The 21546-nt window shown below is 42.3% G+C and overlaps 1 protein-coding gene across 2 annotated transcripts in view; it reads left to right on the forward strand.

The window, feature by feature from the left end:
- Nucleotides 1-1396: 1396 nt before the first annotated feature.
- The window catches only part of SP3 (Sp3 transcription factor), a 35468-nt gene continuing 15318 nt past the window's right edge, over nucleotides 1397-21546 (forward strand). Inside the window, exons 1-4 of one of the 2 annotated variants that reach the window (XM_086616027.1) lie at nucleotides 1397-1421; nucleotides 1757-1881; nucleotides 2060-2173; nucleotides 12461-13823. In XM_086616027.1, coding sequence (XP_086472153.1) covers nucleotides 1415-1421; nucleotides 1757-1881; nucleotides 2060-2173; nucleotides 12461-13823 — 1609 coding nt within the window. In that variant the 5' untranslated portion in view covers nucleotides 1397-1414. Of the gene's footprint in view, nucleotides 1422-1756; nucleotides 1882-2059; nucleotides 2174-12460; nucleotides 13824-21546 lie in introns of those variants that run through there. The other variant, XM_086616028.1, reaches the window with a different exon arrangement.

The following is a 21546-nucleotide window of genomic DNA, read 5'->3' on the forward strand; positions in this document are numbered from 1 at the left end:
ATCATATACTTATATAACATTTTAAACATATTTCCTGCCTCAGTTTAGCAATCTGAGAGCTCCCGGTTTCCTTTGTGTTGCGTAACATGAGGAACAGAGCAGCAAACTGACGCTGAGATCTTATTAATTCCCCTTAATATGACTAAAATAAAATCTGCTGGCAGAATGCTCCTGTACTTATGCTAAGGCTGCGCTCCTGAGCTCAGCGCTCACGTTGTCACCGTCGACACTCCTGTCGGACGGAGAGGCGTGTTAAAATCTTACTCGCGGCCTCATCCTCGATGTGTTTTTTTTACAGAAGAAGCAAAGGAGCTTTTTAGATTTAGCGCGCCCGGGTCAGCCGGGTGCGCTCCCGCGACGGCCGGAAAGGTTACGCAACGGCCCGCGGGGTCGCCGTTGAGGTGTGGCTCCCGGGGCCGCGCCGCCGCCGGCCGGAGGCCGGCGCTGACCTGGATCCCCCGCCCCGCAGGAGGGGGCGGCCGGCCCTGCGGGCTCCGGCAGCCGGCGGCGGCGCGGGGCCGCCGCCAGGCAGGGCCTGCCCGGGCGGGCCGGTTCCCCTGGGGACGGCGCGCCGACATCTTAGCGCCGGCGGGGACAAAGCGCGGCGGCGGCTGCGCGGGCTGCTGGCAGGGCGCCGCTCGGCCGCCGCGGCTGTCGCCAGCCGTGAGTGACACCCCCGCCAGGGAGATTTCAAACGAGCGCGGCCCCAGCCCGGCGCCTCCCGGGCACAAGCGCGCCGCGCCGCCTGCGCGGCGGGGGGAGGAGGGGACACACACACCCCCCCCCCCCGCACCGCCGCCGCGCAGCTGTGCCTCGGCCCTGACCCCTGCGGCGCGGGCGGGCCGCCAGGCCCCGTGAGCCGCGTCGCCCCGGCGCGGCGGCGGGAGAAGCGCGGCGACGGGGCCGCCTCCCCGCGGCGCGGGGCCCGCGCGGGCTCGGGCCGGAGCAGGCCGCGGGCGCTCGGCGGGTCCCGCTCATTGTTCCTCGCACAAGCCCTGGCAAACAGGAAGCCGCCTCGGCATGGGGCGCCCCCCCCGCCCCTGGCGGGTGACTGGCAGGCCGGGCGGCCAGTGCGAGCGGCGATGGCGCCGCGGCGCAGCCAATGAACGCGCGCGCCCGGGCGTAGGCGGGAGTTCCGGACAGGCAGGCGGGCGGGCGGGCGGCGGTGTCGGCCGGGCCCCCTCTCCCGCTGCAAGCCCCACCTTTCGGCTTTCCCGCACCGTCAATCAAAATAGGAAAAAAAAAACCGGAGTAGGCTCGGGCCGCCGCCGCCGCTTCAGCCCGTGAGCACAATAAGCATGTCCCCGGCGGCAGCCGCCTAGCCCCAGCCAGCAGGGCCTGTGTGCGAGCCAGCCAGCCTGCCTGCCTGCCGCCCGCCCAGCCAGCCAGCCAGCCGGCCGCTCGCACTCACACCATGACCGGTACGTACGCACCGACCGAGCCGCCCCGCGGGGCTCCCTGCTCCTGCTCCGGCCCTGCGCTTCCCCGCTTCGGCCCCGGAGCGTCCGTGTGCGAGCGAGGCGAGAGCGGCACTGAGAGCAGCAGCAGGAGGAGCAGGGGGAGGAGGGAGAAGAGGGGCAGGGGCAGCAGCACGGGGAGGAGGAGGAGGAGGAGGAGGAGGGCTCCGTGCGGGAGGGCGGGGGGAGCGCTGGGGTTAGGGGGGGGGAGAGGGAGGGAGGAAGGGAGGGAGGGAGAGGGAGGGGGGTGATCGCTCCCGTCAGTGACTCTCCCCTCCCCCTCCCCGCCGTGCCCGCAGCTCCCGAGAAGCCCGTGAAACAAGAGGAAATGGCTGCCTTAGACGTGGACAGCAGCAGCCACAGCGAGTATCTCCAGCACGGCAACGGCGCCGCCTCGGCCTCCGCCGGGGCGGCCGCCCCGCAGGTAAGCGCAGGCCCGGCCGGGCCCCTTCCCCCCCTCCCCCGGGTGACACGTTGTGAGCGGGTGCGGGAGCCGGTGCCGCCGCCGCCGCTTCCTGTGTGCGCGTCTGCGAGGAGCCCGGTCGCTGTCCCGCACTAACCGCCACCCACTTTCTCTCCCTGAACCCGCCCATTGTGGGTAGGACGCTCAGCCGTCACCGCTCGCTCTGCTGGCGGCCACCTGCAGCAAGATCGGCCCGCCGTCGCCGGAGGAGGATGAGGCCGCCGCCGCCGCCGCCTCTCACTCTGCCGGAGCGGTGAGTGCCCGCCCCGCCGCTCTCGCACGGCCTGCCGGGGGGAGAGACAGCACAGCCAGCCAGCCCGCCCGCCCGGGGGGAGGGACGGGACACACGGCACTGCCCGCCCGGGGGGAGGGACGATAGCAGGGCCGACCTGCCAGGAGAGGGGTCCCCGGGCTCCCCTGCCTCTCCAGGAGGAGCCGGGCTCCCGGGAGGAGGAGGGAGCCTCGCTCCCCCCTCCCCCGCCATTGGGAGCGGCGTCTTCATTTACTTTCAAAAACGGGGGGAGGCGGGAAGTCTCCCTCCCTCGGCCCTGGCACCGGAGCGGCTCTCTCGGCACCCGGCGGGGCTGGAGGCATCTCACCTACACCTGGGCGCACCCCCGCTACCCTCTCCGTAGCTGTCAGCCTGGAGCCGCGCGCCCGGGCGGGAGCACAAAATGAAGGCTGGCTGCCGGGAAGGATGTAGTTAGAAGTAAAATGGCTGTTTAGAAGCGAACGCGGTGGTGGAAAGCTGCTTCCTGTATCGACGCTGTTTTTTCGAGGCGCAGTTATCGTGCGGTCCCTCGTATTGCAAACTGAATTTCTCTTCTTATCTCTCGTGCGCCGTCGGCTCTGAAGGGAGCCTTGATGACCTCGGGACCTTGTGTGATGAGATGGATCTTGCAGACTAGAAACGTGTTCTTGTTGAAGCTAGTTCGACCATCTCCGTAACAAAAGCCTGATGGAAACTCCTGTGTTCCTTAATAGGCATAGCTGAACTCTCTTGTTGACATATGCTCATAAAGTTAAGAGACGGGGTATTTCTAAGTAACTGATACCTAAAAATATCGATACATTAAAAAGGAGTTCCAAAATACCTTTTAAAATGGCATGATGAAGTATTTTTTGGCCTTAGTCCTTGGGAAATCACATATATTACCTCTGATTTTTTTTTGTGTTGTTTTTTTTTCCCCAAAAAAGGTTTTAAAACAAGCAAAAAAAGCCTCCTTCTGCTTTTAAAGCAAGTCTTGGTTTTTAACCTTGCTGTACAACAGCCTTGTATGTTTTTAGGATTCTGCAAATAGGAAAAACCTGCAAAGTGTTGTACTGGGGGATGAAGTAGCTTTGGCAAGCTTTTAGCAAATGTTAAAATGTTAATGATAATGTTGAGTTTACTAAATACTTGAGTGCTACACTTTAAAATACTTTTCATCTGTACATTGCAGCTTACTTTACATAAGGGGAAGCTGCAGCAAAATAGTTGTCTGAGGTCATGCAGCAGGTTGTAGACTAATGACAGAGCTCGAAAATATGTTAAGATTCAAACCCCCTCTCAAGTGTCCTTTCTGCTGAACCAGTTTATTTTCTTAAGCAGTACGCTTTTAAAAATCTTTCTAGACATTAAGTGCCTGATACCTCTAAGATTTGTTTCATAATACCAGATACATACAGTGCTGAAAAGTGGAACGTTGGATCTGTCTCTTGCATAAACATACGTTGAAAAATGAATGATGCTTAAATGGTAGTTTGCTTTCCTGTATCCATCTTAAGGTTGTTCTCATATTAAAGCTGAAATTGTGCATCTTGAGGATGGGTTGATCACTTAGCATGAGCAGTGCTAGGTCTGACAGGCTACTAGGGTGCTAGTACAGGATAAATGGTTCCTGATAGTTCAAAATGGGCAAAGTGTTTTTTAAGTAGTACTTCTTTATTCCTCTTAAATTCATCTGTTGTTACGTTTATATATAAGGGGCTTTTCAGAGCAAGGCAGAAGAAATTCAAGAGAAGCCAAAAATCTTAGTTAAAACTAAATACAAATATAAACTCACTCACTGTATGTACTTTTCATACATACAGATAGGCTCCTCCTACATATCTGCTGTGAGTTAGGTTATAAAATTCTGATAATTTTTACACTCCTACAACATAGCTCTTGAATGATTCAGAATATTTTGGGTGGAAACTAAATATAAATTGGAGGAGATACCTACAGTAGCTGAACTAGACACTGGAGTTGATTAAGATGACCTTAATATAGGGAGAGGAGGGACTAAAGTCCCTGAAATGCATTCCTTGTGAAAAACAGAACGCTGAAGGGGATTTAGTACAATACAGATTTTTTTTCTTTTTTCTAGTCCCCTGAGTGTATCTTACTGGGGGGTGAAGGAAGGAGCTAAAAAGGCTTAATTTGTAGGTACCTCGTAACATACAGAAAATGAAATCTATATGCATGGACACAGACATACTGTTCTCCTGGGGTTTGTGATGCTCATTCCTTTCCCAGGAGTACAGATGAGTCAGTTTGATATCTGTGTATGGGTGATGGTGCCTAATGTAGTGGTGAGGAGGCAGTCCTTTCCCAGTATCTTCTCTATCTGGACTGCAGTTCTGGCTGCTGAATGTCTGGTAGAACTCTCAAGCCATATGGATGGATAGTAGAAGTTAAACTGGGTGTTTCCTTTTAGAAGCATTTGAAGAGCTTGCATGTATAAGGATAGCAGTGCTGTGTTTTTTGGGGTTGTTTTGTTAATGCTTTACTGACATTCGCTTGGTAGGAAGTGGCAGGGCTGGAGCCAGTATGCTAGGCTAGCCAGTTATTGCACACTGCTTTCCTGACTGAAATGGTATGCTGCAGCTGCTCCCCAAGAGACCATAAGAATGATTTAAAAGCAACAGAAACAACAAAACTCCCATAGGAATGAAGGGAATATCACGTGTCTGGGATTTGGGGAAGAGCTGGAGCAAATGTGATGTGTTTGGTGTGATCTAGTTGGCCCTGCTTTGAGCCCAGGGGCTGGACCAGATGACCTTCAGAGGTCCTTCCCAACTGAAATTATTCTACGGTTCTATGTTGGTATCTGAATCCAAGCCTGCTTTTTGAGTGGATGCCACTTTTATGCCACTGAAAGGATTAATGTGGAAATAAAAAAAACCTACTGCCTGATATGGAAAGCAAGTGAAGAAGACAGTTGACAGAACTAAACCCAACCCTCTTTTCCCTTCTATGCTGTCAGTGAACTGGACAGACCGTCTCTAGTCCACAAGGTTTTCAGCTTGGCCCAGGATTCTGCTTAGAGTTATATTTACTTTTGGATGACAAAATACTAGCAGGCATTACTGCTGATCTTGTCTTTGTGTGTCTTTCAGCTTAGGCTTTGACACCATGATTTATTCTGCCTACGATCATCCGACACCAGTGCTTTGTTTTGCCTGCTGGTGTTTGGTTTTAATGTAGATGACCTTGAATTTGTGGCTTTCTTACCTGAGAATCTTTTCCTTTCCTCGGTTGACATACTGCTGCATCCATGGTTGAGTCAAACGCTTGCCATGGAAACTTCCCCTTGAATATTGCTGCCTGCTGGTATGTATGAACGCCTTGCTGGGATGGTATGTGCAACGACCTGACCTAGAATGACAGCTCTTATGTTTTGACCTCTCTGGATGTCTTTCCCTCTCTTGGGAATTTAAAGTCTGAGAAGTTTTAGTTTGGGTCTTGCTTTTTCACTGTTTATTGTTGACTAATAATTCCACTTTAAACTTTAATATTTAGAATTCTTTTTCATTTAGTTATAAATACTCTAGTTTCATTCCAGTTTAAACATATGCAAAGATTTTAGCATTAGGTGAAAAGAAGCAAAGCAGAAGGTGGCAGAGCCATGCATAAGGGAGAAAACAAAAGAGGAAACAGATTCTAAAATTTAAGTCCAACAAAGTCTTAATGGTCAGTTGTATGGTTGTTGCATGATCAGATTAAGAAGCTACGAAGTTGAAACGATGACCAGTTGTTTATGTTCTCTTACTTCATTGCAATGCAAAGCTAAAGACACTTCCTTGAGCTATTATGCTCCCAAGGGCCATTCTTACGGTTCTGCTGGGATAGGTGAGGATATAGTGCAAGACTGATGGGAGTGCAGGGTGGGAGGACTGGGAGGCAGGTGAATTGAGAAAAGTGGCAGGCTGGCTGAGAAAGCTGTTGGCTCTGGCAGCCGCCAAAGAATGGGAGCTGTCAGAGATGACTGCCCCAATTGTGGTATGCAATTGCATCTAGTGTGCTGCAGACTGCATGGATTCTTTAGTCTAAAAAAAAAAAAAGGCAAAAAGTAGGGGGAATGATTTATTTGTGTTGCTGCTTACCAACAATATGTGGAAAACATTTGGAGAGGTTAATGTGGGGAAGATGAGTATTATTTCTCTGCTGTAGACAAAGCATTTGTTTGTATCTTTTACAAATAAAGGTTGGGGTGTTATAAGACTGCTTTGGCGTATCTTGAGCTTTAGAATTGAATATCAGTGCTTCACAGAACTTAATGAAAATCTGGAATTCCAGTTTGTTTATGCCTCAGAACATTACTTTCACCATTTGAGATGCAGCTAGCTTAACCTCAGTTTAGGTGGAAATAGTAATAGTGCTGATAGGATAGAGAAATATGAAGGCATTTTAAATTTCATGTTTTCCACTAGGCAAAAATGTGGATGAATGCCAGGTGTCAAGAGTTCTCCATACTTTTCAGCTCTCTAGCCTATATGGTGGTTTTGAGAAAGCTCAAAGTTCTTCTGACATCCATTTTCTCCTTTATGGGTGATAATATAGCTTCGTGATGCTAAATTTCTGGATGTGAACAGATGCACCAAAATGTGTTCAGCCACCATAGAAAAGTCTGCCTGGGATTGTCTTGCCTCTCTCTGTTTTATACTTTTGCAAAACAGAGAAGTTTCGGGTAGGATGTAGTATGTTTCCTTTGCTGCTGGCCAGAAGCTCACCTTTTAAAATGTTCTTTGATTTTTGTATTCTAATTATGTCTTCCTAGTGCTGGATCAGAACCAAGTATGGAATTTATTTTACAGGATGGTCTTAAAAAAATGTGGTTTGTTTCTCTTTACGGTTTTAGAGAAGGGAAGAAAATATATATTTTAAAACATTTCCATATTTAAAGACAGCATAAACAAAAAAATTCTGATATTTAAGCATTAGGAAGAAGTGTAAGATTTCATAGAACAGTTGAGGCTGGTACGGATCTCTGGAAATTCTCTGGCCCAACCCCCTTGCTCAAAGCTGGGTCAACAAGAGCAGATTGCTCAGGACTTGTCTAGTGGGTTTTGAATATCTCCAAGCATGGAGACTTCATAATCTCTCTGGGCAGACTGTTCCAGTGTTTGATCACTCTTAACAGTAAAAAAAAAAAAATAAAAAAAAAATTGTTATGTTATGGGGACAGAGTCAAAAGCCTGACTAAAGTAGTGATAAGTAATATCCTCTGCCTAACCCCATCTACCAAACCAGTTGTCTCATCATAGAAGGTTGTCAGGTTAGTTAATTAAGCATAATTTCCCCTTCCTAAGTCTAGGCTGACTGCTTCTGATCACTTTCTTTCTTTTTTTTTTCTTTTTTTTTTTCAAGGTTATTTGAAGGTTATTCTTTTTGTCCAGTGTTATTTTCAAGGTTATTTGCTCCATTGCCTTCCTAGAGATCAAATGGTGGCCTCAGGTCCTCTTTCTTGCCCTTCTTGATGATTTGGTAGAGTCTGTCTTCAGCACCTGAGTTGAAGGCACAAGGAAGATGAACCATTTCACACAAACTTCTATGCAAAATTCTAGTTTGGCATGCAGTTACATAGAGATTAATACACATATATAGATTAAGAATTAATAAAGAAATGAAGTTACATACAATCTGGTTAAAAGTGCCTCCTTGTTGTCTTGTCTCATTCCTTAATACTGCAGATTTCTTGTTTCTACTAATGTCAGGAACGCTGTATTGTCTTAATTTAGACAGATTCTGAACTTCTACAGATTAAAACCAAGCTGGACCCAAGTTTTGGGTCCAGTTGTCTATCTCAAGCAAAAAGATGTAGACGTTCTTTAAATGAGACACAATTAAATATTAAATATATTTGACCAGATTGGAATTGTCTTTTAAAATGACATTTTAAGCAACCTCAAAATACTTTTTGACTGTGACATTCTTTGGTTCTCTAAACTTTTGATTTAGGCAAATGTATTCCTCTGAGTTGAGTGGCTTCATTGGTAGAGGTCTGAAACATGCAACAGAATTAATATGCCTTAACAAGCAGCTTTGTGTCAGCTGAACCACAGTGACTGGTGTTGAACACGTTTTTAACCTATGGCAAATACAAGATAGGATGTATTAGCTCATACCTTAATGAAAGAGATGAAGCAAGTGCATTTTATCTTATATTTGTAATGACCTAAGAACGTACAAATAGTTTACTGTAGCTTGGTAAACACATGGTATTAAACTCATGCATTAGAGCTCTAGCTCTTTCATAAAACAGCAATTTGGATGAGGCAGTGGCCAATCTTGTTCATTAGGTGTGTGATTTTTAAATGTGTAGGAGCTCGTGACTCGTTATCTGTCCACCTCTGCTTGTTTTGCTGATGCTTTTGCTCCAGGACTAAATGGGGCAAAAGTGACTTTCTGAAAAGTGCAGCAAAAAGCAGTCCACAATAGACTGGCACAGATAAACGTTTGGTAGTTCTTTAGCAATAAAATACTGAAGGCTAATGGCATGTGTCCAGTTGACCACATTTGACATATTGAAATGCAGGTGCCCACAACATATACCAGTTCTTACAGGGGTGTTTCTGCCCTTTCCAGTTTTACTTTGGTGAAGGATGTTGGGTTTTTTTTCAACCCAAGTCCCATCCCGCAACATAATTTATATCGCTTTTTAAACGTATTTTATCTTTTGTTTGTTTTTCTTTTGTCTCTTTCTACATTTCACTTAATGTTTTAATTTTTGCTAAACAAATTGAACAAGACAATTACATTTTTATTTTTCATGAGCCCTCATTTTTCAGGAATGAGAATTTTGGCTCAGAGACATCTCTTTATTTTACCCGCTGGAAATGATACAAGGCTCATTAAAGAATCAAAAGACATGCTGAACAGCAGTTGTTACTTCCACTCTTTGGTGGTACTTGACCTTCCTTCAGGTGGACGTATCATTTGATTTTAATTCTTCCCATGCCTTGTGCCAGGTACTGTTTGCTCTGTTCCTGTCTCTTTCTCTTGTTTCCTGATACTGCTTCCAGTGAACTCCCCACTGCTTCCTGTTCTCTCCTCCTTGGCTGAGTAATGCTAGTGCTGAACTTTCCTGAGATCTTTGTCCCTTCTTGACACAGAGCCCTTGGATTGCAGTCGTCCAGCCTTCTCTTAAAGGAGCAGCTTTCAAATAGCTGCTGTCTGAGTATCAGTCGATAAGGAAAAGAACTGTTGCTTTGTCTTGACCCTCTAAGCATTTTTCATGGATGGCTGAGAGACAGCAAACAAACTCTGGTCTGTTAGGACTGTGCCGTAAAGATCAGTAAGTAAGTGGATTGTAGATGTTGCTGCTTATACATCAAAGGTAGAACTTTGAGTTACTACAACCTTGCTTACTTGCTTGAGGACGCAGAGCAAGGTTCTGACACTCTGTTGTAGGAAAAAGAGTCCAAGAAATGTCCGATTAGCTCAGCAGACTTTGAGAAAGTGTGTAACAGTGAAGCTTGGTACGACAGGTTGGTGACTAGTTGAAGTTAGCGATCATCCTCAAATACTCTTAACCGTGAAGGGTTTTTTCATACTTTAATACTAATAATTTTGATAGCCACCAGATAGCTTCTTGAAAGCCTCACTCTCTTTTTGCCCCTCCCTCCTCATGATTCATCTGGTGGTGTCTGATATAACCAACTGAAAGAGCAACGTGTGAATAACGGGCATTTCATGTCCTGTGTGTAGCAGTCACTTCATATCCACGTGCATGACTACCTAGAGCTTCTCCATGGACTGACAGGTGCATCTACTGTAAGAGTGGCTCTGTGGAGCTAAAACCCTTACAGAGCAGGATTTGAGGGAAGATTTTGCTAGATGATGAAAAGGTGAGGAGAGATGTGTGCCTATCATGAAAAGGGCAAAGGCCATTGATTGGTGGTACCGACATCAACATATGTTTTGGGAGGAGAAGAATAATGTAGGTCATTTCCATATCATGAAGGAGGCACGTTCCCTCTGAACTATTTCTGTTCTCATATGTATTATGAGTAGACATAGACGTGCTATTGTGCATTAGGGTGGTGCAGTTATAGCCTAAACATTGAACATTTGCTTGTACATAGTCTTAAATCAGTGAGAAATTACATCAAGACTTGTAATGGTTCCCATTACTTTTTCTTTCTGTCTTGTTCTAAAAGGTACTATCAGCACATTATATTATACATTTATTTTATAATAACACATATTAAACATATAACAACCGTATTTTTGCTTTTGGTATTTTCTGACTGACGCTTACCTATGACTTGTGGGTCTTCTGATACTTTATAAAACATTCAGTTAATAAGTACTTATATACTAGTGAATCAAGTAGTTCTGACATTTCTTAGCAGCATTTTAGCAACTGATACCTATGTGTAAACAGTATTAAACACAAAAGTATAAAACTAATGTGGTAGCAGAGGAAAATGGTTTTTTTTTGCCTTTTTCTAGATAAGATGGTGTGATATGGAATATTGCATAATTTTTTCTAATCTTGTAAATTATGATCTTGAAAGACTAAAGGATTGAAATATGTTCTTCAAATGAAGGGCTAATCAATATAAGAGGAAAAGAAAATAATAAAGTGGAATCACCGTTACTTCTTTTTCTCTTTCTGATCGTTGAAGCATTAAGGCCATAATAAACTACCTGAAAGAGTGTATGTATCTTTGAGGGCAAAAGAAGGCTAATATTCTTTTTTAATTCACAATTATAATTTGTACGGCTCTTGAGAGGAATTTAGAACCAAGATGTGTGTTTCCTTATTGGAAAAGCAGCTTGCCAAGCACAGAAAAACTCTTTTATAGAGTATTTTTCCAGTACATGTAAATGTTATCGTATCGCAGCTTGGAATAGGATAAGAAAGTGAAACTAGCAAAGTGCCAGCCTGCACTGTGGACTAAATTCGCTCGGATGCATGCCGTGGGATTCATTCAGGCTGGCTAAGTCTCAATGCCATGTTAGGGAAGAATAAGCTGTGTGCTGCATTTTACGTATCCAGGTTTTATTCTAAAGGAAGTCAGAGTGCAGCATCAGAAGGAAGCTGTGATATGCTCTGGTGACTTCCCTGCTAGGAGCGATCACAGGATCAGTGCCGAGGGACAAACTAAGAGCTTTTCTTTCTATGTCTTGTGGACTCTGCCAGAGACAAAATTTGTTTCACAGAGCTGAATGAGTTGTAAGACAAGTTACTTGTTGCTAAATATAAAGTTATTCCATTGGTTTGCTGTAGTGCAGTAAGACAGATAAGGAGAAACTTAACTACATCTTTTTTTAGATGGATGGTTATTTACAATACCGAGTTGGTTGACTACAGAAATCTGTGCTAAGCATTGCAGGATGTTAAATCTAATTCTTAATACTCTATTCTGAAAAAGCTTGCTTTGGTAAAGAAAGGTAAGTGCAATTTACCTTTTCTTTACTGAATAAGAAACAAAAGCATCCTACATCAGTCCTCAGGTTCTTTAATCTTTAATGATCTGGGGGTCCATTCTGAAACATTGACCTTTTCTATTGTTCCAACTTAATGAAGATAGATTTCCGCCCCTCCCCCCCCACCTCAACGGATAAATGTGACTAATTCAACTGCGATTTCAGTGTAAAAGTCCTTGGTTTAGAGGACTTATTCCCTAGAGAAACAGTAACTTGTACAAACTTATAAAACTAGGACTTTGTATTACACGTAACTTAAACTGAAGCTGTCCAGTCTTTCCAACCATGTGACTAAGTCACCTCTTAATACTCTCCATACTGCTGAGCGTCACAACATGCACATCTATACCGTATACAACACAGAGAGAGAAGGCAGTGGAGCTCCGGAACTACAGGTGACACTGACTTTACGGCGATTCCTCCATTTCTGTGCGATAGGTGCCCAGCTAGGTAAAGAGTGTAGCTGAGTCCCAGGGTAACCTGGTGATAACAGCTCCAGCAGCCCCTGCCAGCTCCCTTCTTCCCACAGCCAGGGATTTGGATTACCCAGCAGCCCCCCCACCAGAATAACCCTGCTGCTGGTCACCTGACGTAGCCATGGCACAGGAGCTGCGTTTCACCTGCTCGCGAGCCACATGCAGCTCACGAATCACAGGTTGGTTACCCTGACTTAGGCATTAGCTCACTTACAAAATCTGTATTTCATAGTCCTAATCCAGTTGCTGTTGTTCATATGGGCTGCACTGCATGTTTTCCAGTAGTGTATTGATCTCTAGTGTTTAATTGCATGACTGTTCTAGCATATACTCTGTATGTCTCTTGTTTTAATTTTGTCTTTTCTTTTTTCTTTCTATTCAGACAGGGGATTTGGCTTCTGTGCAATTAACAGGAACGCCAAATAGATGGGAGGTCTTGTCTGCAGCTCCTGCCGCTATAAAGGATGAAGCTGGTAATATAGTACAGATTCCAGGTGCTGCCACAGTAACTTCAAGTGGGCAGTATGTCCTTCCTATTCAGAGTTTGCAAAATCAACAAATCTTTTCTGTTGCACCAGGATCAGATTCGTCGAATGGTACAGTGTCTAACGTACAATACCAAGTAATACCCCAGATCCAGACAGCGGATGGTCAGCAGGTTCAACTTGGCTTTGCAGCCTCTTCTGATAATAGCAGTATAAATCAAGAAACTGGTCAAATTCAGATCATTCCTGGCTCTAATCAAACCATCATTGCCTCTGGAGCACCTTCAACTAATATTCAGAATATCTTATCGCAGTCTGGTCAAGTCCAGGTTCAGGGAGTTGCGATTGGTGGTTCATCTTTTCCTGGCCAAGCGCAAGTCGTTGCTAACGTCCCTCTTGGACTGCCAGGAAATATTACTTTTGTACCCATCAATAGTGTTGATCTAGATTCTCTGGGACTTGGCAGTGGTTCTCAAACCATGACAGCAGGCATTAATGCAGACGGGCACTTGATAAATACTGGACAGGCCATGGATAGTTCAGATACTTCTGAAAGGACTGGTGAGCAAGTTTCTCCTGAAATTACAGAAACCGCCACTGATAATGACTTATTTGTGCCAACATCATCTTCATCACAATTGCCCGTTACCATAGACAGTTCAAGTATATTGGAACAAAATGCAAACAACTTGACCACAACTAGTGGTCAAGTTCACAGTTCTGATCTTCAGGGAAATTACATCCAGACATCTGTCTCTGATGACACGCAGGCTCAAAATATTCAGGTCTCCACAGCACAGCCAATTGTACAACACATACAGCTTCAAGAGTCTCAGCAGCCAACCAGTCAAGCCCAGATTGTACAAGGTATTGCGCAACAGACAATCCACGGTGTGCAGGCAAGTCAAAGTATATCTCAACAGGCTCTTCAAAATCTTCAACTGCAACTGAATCCTGGAACTTTTTTAATTCAGGCACAAACAGTGACCCCTTCTGGGCAGATAACCTGGCAGACATTTCAAGTGCAAGGAGTTCAGAACTTGCAGAACTTGCAAATTCAGAATGCACCTGGTCAACAAATAACTCTAACTCCTGTGCAGACTCTCACTCTTGGTCAAGTTGCAGCAGGTGGGGCGTTGACGTCAACTCCAGTTAGTCTAAGCACTGCTCAATTGCCAAATCTACAGACAGTTACAGTAAACTCTATAGATTCTGCTGGTATTCAGCTGCATCAAGGAGAAAATGCTGGCAGTCCTGCAGGTATTTATTTTACTCTTTTTGCAGAAAATTGTTTTTTTATTATTGCATGTGGCTGGTTTAAGTGGTGATAATCATAACATCATCGTGTTGTGGAAGCCTACAAAATACAGTGAATTAAACATAGTGATGATAGATTTTTATTTGAAACTACTGTTCCATTAGAAACCACTGTAATGATAGAACATAGTCCCACCTCACTTCTTTTAGCATAAGCTCCTGTAACTTCTAACTGGTCATATTGGTCAACAGGACTTCTAATACAATGTTTATTGGTGCTTATAAGTCTTACCATGCAGAAGATCTGCATACTAAATTGAGAAGGGAAAATCTGTCTATCAACTACCACTCTAAGACAGCAGTATCGTTAGCATACGTCATTCTTCCCAGTCCTGAATAGATGAAGTCCTCATGGAAAATCCAGATATTTCTGTTGATAAAACGTTTTTTCCCCTGAAAATTTTCAGATTCCCTGAGGTGCTGTTATTGATCCACCGTTTTGTTAAATTTGTTTCCTACTGATTTAATATCAGTGTAAGTACAATGTATAAAACTTATGTAAGCAGAAGTGAAACAAACATGTAAATATCAAAATGGAGGCTGTGCTTAAGACCATATGTGAATTTCCAGTACTACTTATTTGCATTATGTTTCAGAATGTACAATTGTTAATGATAAACGTCACAGTGTGTTTTATCTCTGTAAGGCAGTTTTCTTAAAATAGAAGTTTCTTAACATCAGAAAAAAATAAACATGCCTGTTTATTTTTGGTCAATTTGATACGGTGCGTTCTAAATTTCAGGGCATATCTACCTAAAAGGAAGAATAAGAGATGACTGAGCTTCGGGAAGCCATTCTGAGTACCAGAAGCCATTTAATCTCATCATTGCGGGGTTGTGCCTAGGCTACTTATGAGGGGCAGAGTGAGCAGGAGAGATAATTAGGGAGGGAACTATTGCACAAAGTAGCTTGGGAATCGCTGTTTTACTATAATCATGTGATCTGAGGCTCTGGTTCATTACTGAAGCATAAAGGTTTAAGTAAATGTTTTGTATTGTATGCCTATTTAAGCATGTGAGAAGAATGCAATGTTAAGTGAAAAATGCCTAGAGAAGCTGCTGAATTGGATTTGTTTCAAAAGCCTACTGATTGTAATATTTATATAGTTATTGGTATATTCCATGTCAGGAAGCTTGTTTTCCCTTTGAAATCTAAAATTTTAATTTAAAATAATAAGCTGGGATGGTTTTTTTTTAGTTCGTTTTGTTTTGGAAGTGACTGCTATATTATGGACTTACGAAGGCAAAGTTAACTACTTATTATGGATTTACCAAGGCAGACCTAGAGAAGCCTGCTCTTCATTGGCTTGTAGGCATCAGCATGAAACAGATGAATGTGCTGCTCACAGCATTTGCTCTGCTGGGTAATCTTGATTCTTAAATTTTCTGAATCCAGTGATCACAGAAAGTCTTGTTTTGCCTCTATCATACCTCTTAACCTATGAGGACAGTGGGTATAGATATCACTAACGAAAAGCATGTATTGTGTGTAGTAACTCCTGGAAGAAGAGCCCCGTGGCTAATATGAACTACAAGGAGGATGAGGACTTCTTTATTTCTGAGCTTTTTATTTGGTATAGGGTCATGTAGCTAATGTTATTGCTTGTGGAGTAACATAGCAGAAACTTGAGAAAGATAAAAAGGAAAAGGAGAGAGGAACCAAAAGAAAAGACACGTGAAAAAGAAGTTGAGTCTGCTGTGTGTATTTGTCTATTGATGATCCCTGAGAGTGTTTTAATGGTGGTTCATAATAAAATCCAAAAGAGTTTCATCAAGCATTCCTTAACTGTATTTTCCTGTGAGGAATTCCACATGAGAAGGGAAGAGAGTAAATGAGATATTTGAAGTGTGATTAAATAGGCAAAAGCAGTAGATGAATAGCAGAAACCATTGCCTGAAGTGAATAGCTATAAACACCTGGTTATATTAAAGATAAGATGGGGATTTATAGTGACATTTTTCCTACTTGTCTAGGAATAGTAAATGGACTGGAAGGTTTTAAAACTGCCATCCCCTAAAGTTGGAGAGAATTAAAATGGTCCCTCCTTTATGTTACAAGAAGCTCACCTTTCCAAAGTAATGATCAATGTAAAACTTCTTCTAACTAACAGAATCAGACTGAATTATCTTGATTGACCTTCAGTGTCTTTTCCACATGCATCTGGTATTTTGTTGATATCAGGGTTGTCTGAGATAATCTTTTTCAATGATATTCCTCCTGTTCTTTGTAAACCCTTACAATATGGTGTGGCACTCTTTCTTGAGGTTTAAGACTAAATATGGAATTAGAGAGTGAAATTATAAGTTATTTTTTTTTGCAGTCAAAAAGGTATTGCTCTTCTGATCTGTATATGAGGAAAAACAGTTTAGTTTTAAACTGAAACAGGAAAGTATGTGGGACAGCAGAATGAGAGAAGTTAAAGGGTGAGAGGCTACTTGGTTCCTCTTTTGTGCAAACTAGCAACAAGCTTTGAAGCAATATAAGAAGGGTTTCCCTGTATTTTCTCCCCCCAGCCCAGATAATGCTCTTCCTTCCATAACAGATACAGTCAGGCTGTATTTTCTATTTTAATTTAGAAAAACTTTCCTACCTGAGGCAAAAATAAAGAGAACATATTCCTAGTCTTGGGTCAGAGATGGTTGGTAATTATCTGAAGTCCAAATAACAAACGTGCCCTGTTAGCAGTGTAGCTGTGAAAACCGTGGGATAGGTTTTAGATTTTGGTAGCTACAGCCCATTGTGTGAGAAGTGTTCTTCCAAGCCTCGCTTCCCAGGTAAGCAGCAGAGGACATTTTTACTGTTCTCAGGAGTATGTGAGAGGAAAAAATGTCTTTACCTAGGTCCTACATTTTATTTACGTAATGGAAGGTCATCACAACCCTAATACAAAGCTAATAGCTTTGTCCAGTAAATGTACAGCTTTCTTTGAAAAATGTCCAGTAATTATGCTTCTACCAAAATCTCCGCTTTACCAGCTGTATATATGCAGAGACTTCCATTGCACTGAATTTGTTCTGAAGGGTCTTGGCTGAGCCTGTTTTATCTTAGAATGTTTCTTACAGCTCATATTCCTCCTCATTGTGCTTAGTGTTGTCTTCCCGTGGAGAAGGGAAGGATATTGGTCAGTCATAGCTGAAACTTTCTTCAGCATTGCTTTTCAAAACAAAAAAGCTATATCAAATAGTATCTGCGTGTTAAAAACTGGCAAAGAGATGTCTTTCTCACCTGGGTTCTGGCTTTGGTCTTCTGGTCTTGAGAGAAAGTTAAACCTGAGAAAGCTATCTAGTAGTCTGCTCCTTTTGTTGGCAGTTTGTAATAAAGTACAGCATTGTGTGTAACAAAGAGAGCCGTTACACATACAGTTCACATTACTCTCTAGCAACTTACCTGTTCAAGAAAGGTGTTTATTTTTATTAATGTTTTTATAGATCTCTTCTTCAAACATTTCATATGAAGTAACATTCTTTTTAGAAAAACAGAGGGTACTGAAACGTACCAACATGGTTTTCATGTTTCTGATCCTGTAAGTTTTGTTCATTTGAAAGAATTTTTAAGTTACTGTATTATTTTTTTCCCCTAAAGCCATTGTCCAGACGAAGGAGACTTAACAGTGTTAAGCAAAATCTAATTGTAATGGTATCTCAGCTAATTTATTAATGTACTGAATCAGTTTTGGATTTGTTATTTCCTGAAAAAAGGCAATTTTACCAGGTCTTATCTAGGTTGTTTGACTTTTTTGTAAGATACTGGATGCTTTTTTTTTTATACTTCTTTTGACTGTTCCAGTAGCATCTGAAGAAACTAGCAAGTGACCTGAAAGAAAGTAGCATTGGCCTGAGAAAGGACTTTATTGCTTATCAACCCGGACACACTCAGCTGGAACATTCATTTATTTTAAAATTAAATAAACTACAAACAGTTTTCCAGGTTGGTCTACAGTTGGAATAAAGTCAAAGGAGTTCCTTTCAAGAGGTGACTCAAAATTCCACTGCAAAACTGAGGTTTTCATTTCTACATCTTTCTTCCCAGCTCCTCCTCTGCCGGTGTACACACAGCTACTTATGGACTCATCTAGATGTCTGCTGCCATTGAAGCTCACAGTCATGCCTGTTCATCAGTTTATACCAGTTGATAGAGAGTGGGAGTGGTCGACTACTTGTGGTGGGGATTTCATTCCATTCCTGCCAGAACCTGAATTCTTTATCGTGCTGAAGTAATTTAGCTATTCTAAATTCGGCCAAAAAATTGGCAGACAATTTTCAAGGTAAATAGTTGCCTAAGCGGCAACTTATCTTTCATCTGCTGGCGTCTTGTGAGGCTTTGGTCTGATCTGTTAGGCAAAACAGTCTAAACCCCCAAACAAACAAAATTAAAAGTGGAGTATTTGCAGTTTTACTTGCAGAAATGGTTGTTTCAATGTTTTAATGCATCTGGTGAAGCATAGCTTTCTTTTGGCATCTAGAACTTTATAAAAAGCTTTGGCTGGTTTTAAGTATTACGCAACTTAGTGTTTTCTCTTTCTTTTTAAGTTCCAGTTTTTAACCTTACTAATTTTACTTTCAGTTATGCAGTTTTTCCTTCTAATGCATTCTTTATACCGAGCTCTCGAGAGAAGGGCATGGTGTGATTATGAAATTGAATCCGATTATTAAAAAAAGTCTTATGAAATGCATGCAGTAAACTGAAGCAATGATATTAGGTAAATATTTTAGTCTGACAACATTTGTTTTGGACTATCTCATTTACATTTGAGACATTTAGTTTGCATGTTCAAAAATCAAAATAGTTAAAGAAAATTCTCTCACTGTTTGATAAGAAAAACTAAATTCAGAATTCTGACATTTAAGTTAGACGATCATGCTTGTATATGTTTCACAATCTTGCTTATTAACACCATGTAGTAAATATCTCATTTCAAGTGTGAGCAAGTTTATATAGTTAGTCTGATTGTTTTTGTAGTGCAGTACCTACTGCTGTGGAATAGAATTGCATTTTTCCTTCAAATTCTTGAAAAGATTGAATTGGCACATCCTTCCTCTGTGTTTGTACTTCATGTCCTTTTCTGCTCTGTGTTCCTGAACAACTCGGAGTCTAATTCATTTTCTTGCAGCCCATGGTGGTGAGAGGAAACTTTGTTGTATCTATGTATGTTACTCTTAAGTGAGTATTCCGTCATGTATGTTGAGTGTCTGGTGATGCAACTTAGATTCTTAAGGTTAAGGAGGTTAGCCTGAGTTATCTTAGGCTCAGATATCCTCAGGATGTTCACAAAAGAATATATTACCCAGTTTCCGATACTCATTCCTTTTTTATTTTTCAAGTACCCTTTTCATAAGATACTCTTGAAGCAAAAGGAAAACTCTTACACTTGTGAGGCTGTATGGCAAGTATCCATGAAGTGAAAGAAGCAAGGTATTTTATTTCTAGTATTGCTTGAACTTAAAAAGAAGGCTGGAAACTCATCTTCTGTCTTTTTGCAGTCTCAGCACTTGAGGTCCATTGTTTCAGGTTCTGTGCAGTTTTCTTGCCTTTTCAACCTCCTGGCATGCTGATCTCTCAGGGTAACTTGTCAGTGCGTCTGGCTCATAAAAAGCATCTGAAGTTCCTACCAAGGACAATGGCAGTCTTTTTGTAACGCGGGGAACGCTCACCAGGATCCTAGTTATGATTGCCCTCTTGAAGATAAGGCTGGGTTGTCTTTCACTGCTTGTAGAAGACACGTTTTTTCAAAGGTAGTAATTTTTAGGAACAAGAAGGGGAAAAAATACACGCTGTCAGTGACACGTCCTTGTTATATATATTGTACAGAAATGATAGGTCTCAATCTGCATTTAAACTTCATGCATGTTTTTAATCCATGTATTCCACATATGTTTTGTACTTCATTTTTCTTAATCAAAATGTTTTACTGTATCCTAATTAAGTCACTTGCTGTGCAGAACTCTCAAGTATATTATATCAACAATGCTGTCATCATTGCTTTAAAAAGAAAATTTACTTTTGAATCTAATTGTTCTCATAATCCCATTTTGAGTGGCACTAATTCTTTCCTCACTTCCTTGAGTCTTTGTTTACCCTTTTTCAGTATTACCACAGTGCTAGCTTTTTTCTAACCTACGGGAGCATTCACATGGTCCAAGGCTTGCAGCATTAAAGCTGCAGAGAGCTCTTCAGCTTTCTCTTAAAAGTATTGAATGAAAATTATCCTAATCTCCTGATTTATTAAGTGTTTATTTCAGTAGTTGTTTTTACATCTTTCTGACTTATTGTCAGTGGGAAGCTTTTCATTCTCAACTAGTGATAGGACCATTATTTGGCTTTTACCTAAATACAGAACCGAAATACTTACTGAACAGTTCTGCCTTCCTGAATTACTGCTGACAATTCTGTTATTTGACCCTATCAGCGATCTAATACTCTTCTCTGTAGGAATACTTAACTCCACTGGTCATAGAATTCTCTGTGTCCGCCTGCTTTCTTTACCTATTTCTGCAGTTCCTGGCTTCTTCTATATTGAGCATGATCAACTCCTCTTCCCCCTTTCTAGTTATCCCCTCTTATATTTTCAACTATGGGAAAAAAAAGAAAAAATAAGGGCATGCTACAGCAGGCATTGCTGTCCACAGGAAACCAAAATCTTGAGAATGTCAAGACAACACATCTCAAAGAATTGCAGTTACTGTAGGGTAAGTAAGTAACTTGTTCTTTGATACATAGTATGTGTTGTGGTAGCACTGGCTTAAGTACTCTCATGATTCAAATTTTTAAATGATCGGCTTAGAATAATACATAGGATCAGTTGGAATACAATATGTGACATTTCTTGAAAGAAAAAGATATCTATAGCTCTATTTTCAGTCGTTCAACTAGTACTGCTTAAATATTCAGTACTGTCAGGTCCTGCTCTTAGGCTTGTGCACAACAGTTGTTCTCCTCAGAAACTTAAAATCTGATTTAGAGCTCTTGAAACTAGATGAACTTCTTTCTTCGGAGTTGAGGTTCATAAAACTGTCTAAATTCACACTTAAGTTTTGGGAGACAAATCAGAGTAGAAATCATAACCTTGTTGAGTTTCCTGTCTGAAAGACTTGTACAGCTGGCCAGCTAGTAAGGAGAGTTTAATTTAGATAGTTTATTTTAGGAAGTTTAGTTTAGATGAGAATGAACAAGGACAGTATCTAAGAAATTTGAACATCATTACTAAAGCTTCTTCACATCCAGAGATTAAGGCAAGATGAGTCAAGATACTGAGGGATTGTGGGTTGCACTGTAGAGAAAACTGAAAACCAAATTAACTAGAGAAGATGGAAAAGAGATGGGAATTCACATCTGTTTTCTTGGGAGGGATGGGAAGGAAAGCATATATTTGGAAAAATAAATAAAATAGGTGTGTCTAATTACAAGACATTGAAACTGCAGACAGTTTGTGATGCTGTGAGGAGATAGGTGCGAAGGTATGTGCAGAGCTGCTGCAAGACTTTTTTCAGTTGAAGGATGATATTTCTGCTTTTCAGATCAGGAACTTGTAAAGTTTAGCTGAATAGAAAGGCAGAATGGCTTTCAGGAGCTAGGAAAAGCAGCTAAACTAGAAGCCCATAGTTTGGATGCAATTACAGGTAATGCTGAGAGTGCCTTTATATGACGTTCTGCAGAGACAGATGTATAA

This window comes from Tauraco erythrolophus, chromosome 8, assembly GCF_009769465.1.
Source record: "Tauraco erythrolophus isolate bTauEry1 chromosome 8, bTauEry1.pri, whole genome shotgun sequence".
In the NCBI taxonomy this organism is placed as follows: Eukaryota; Metazoa; Chordata; class Aves; order Musophagiformes; family Musophagidae; genus Tauraco; species Tauraco erythrolophus.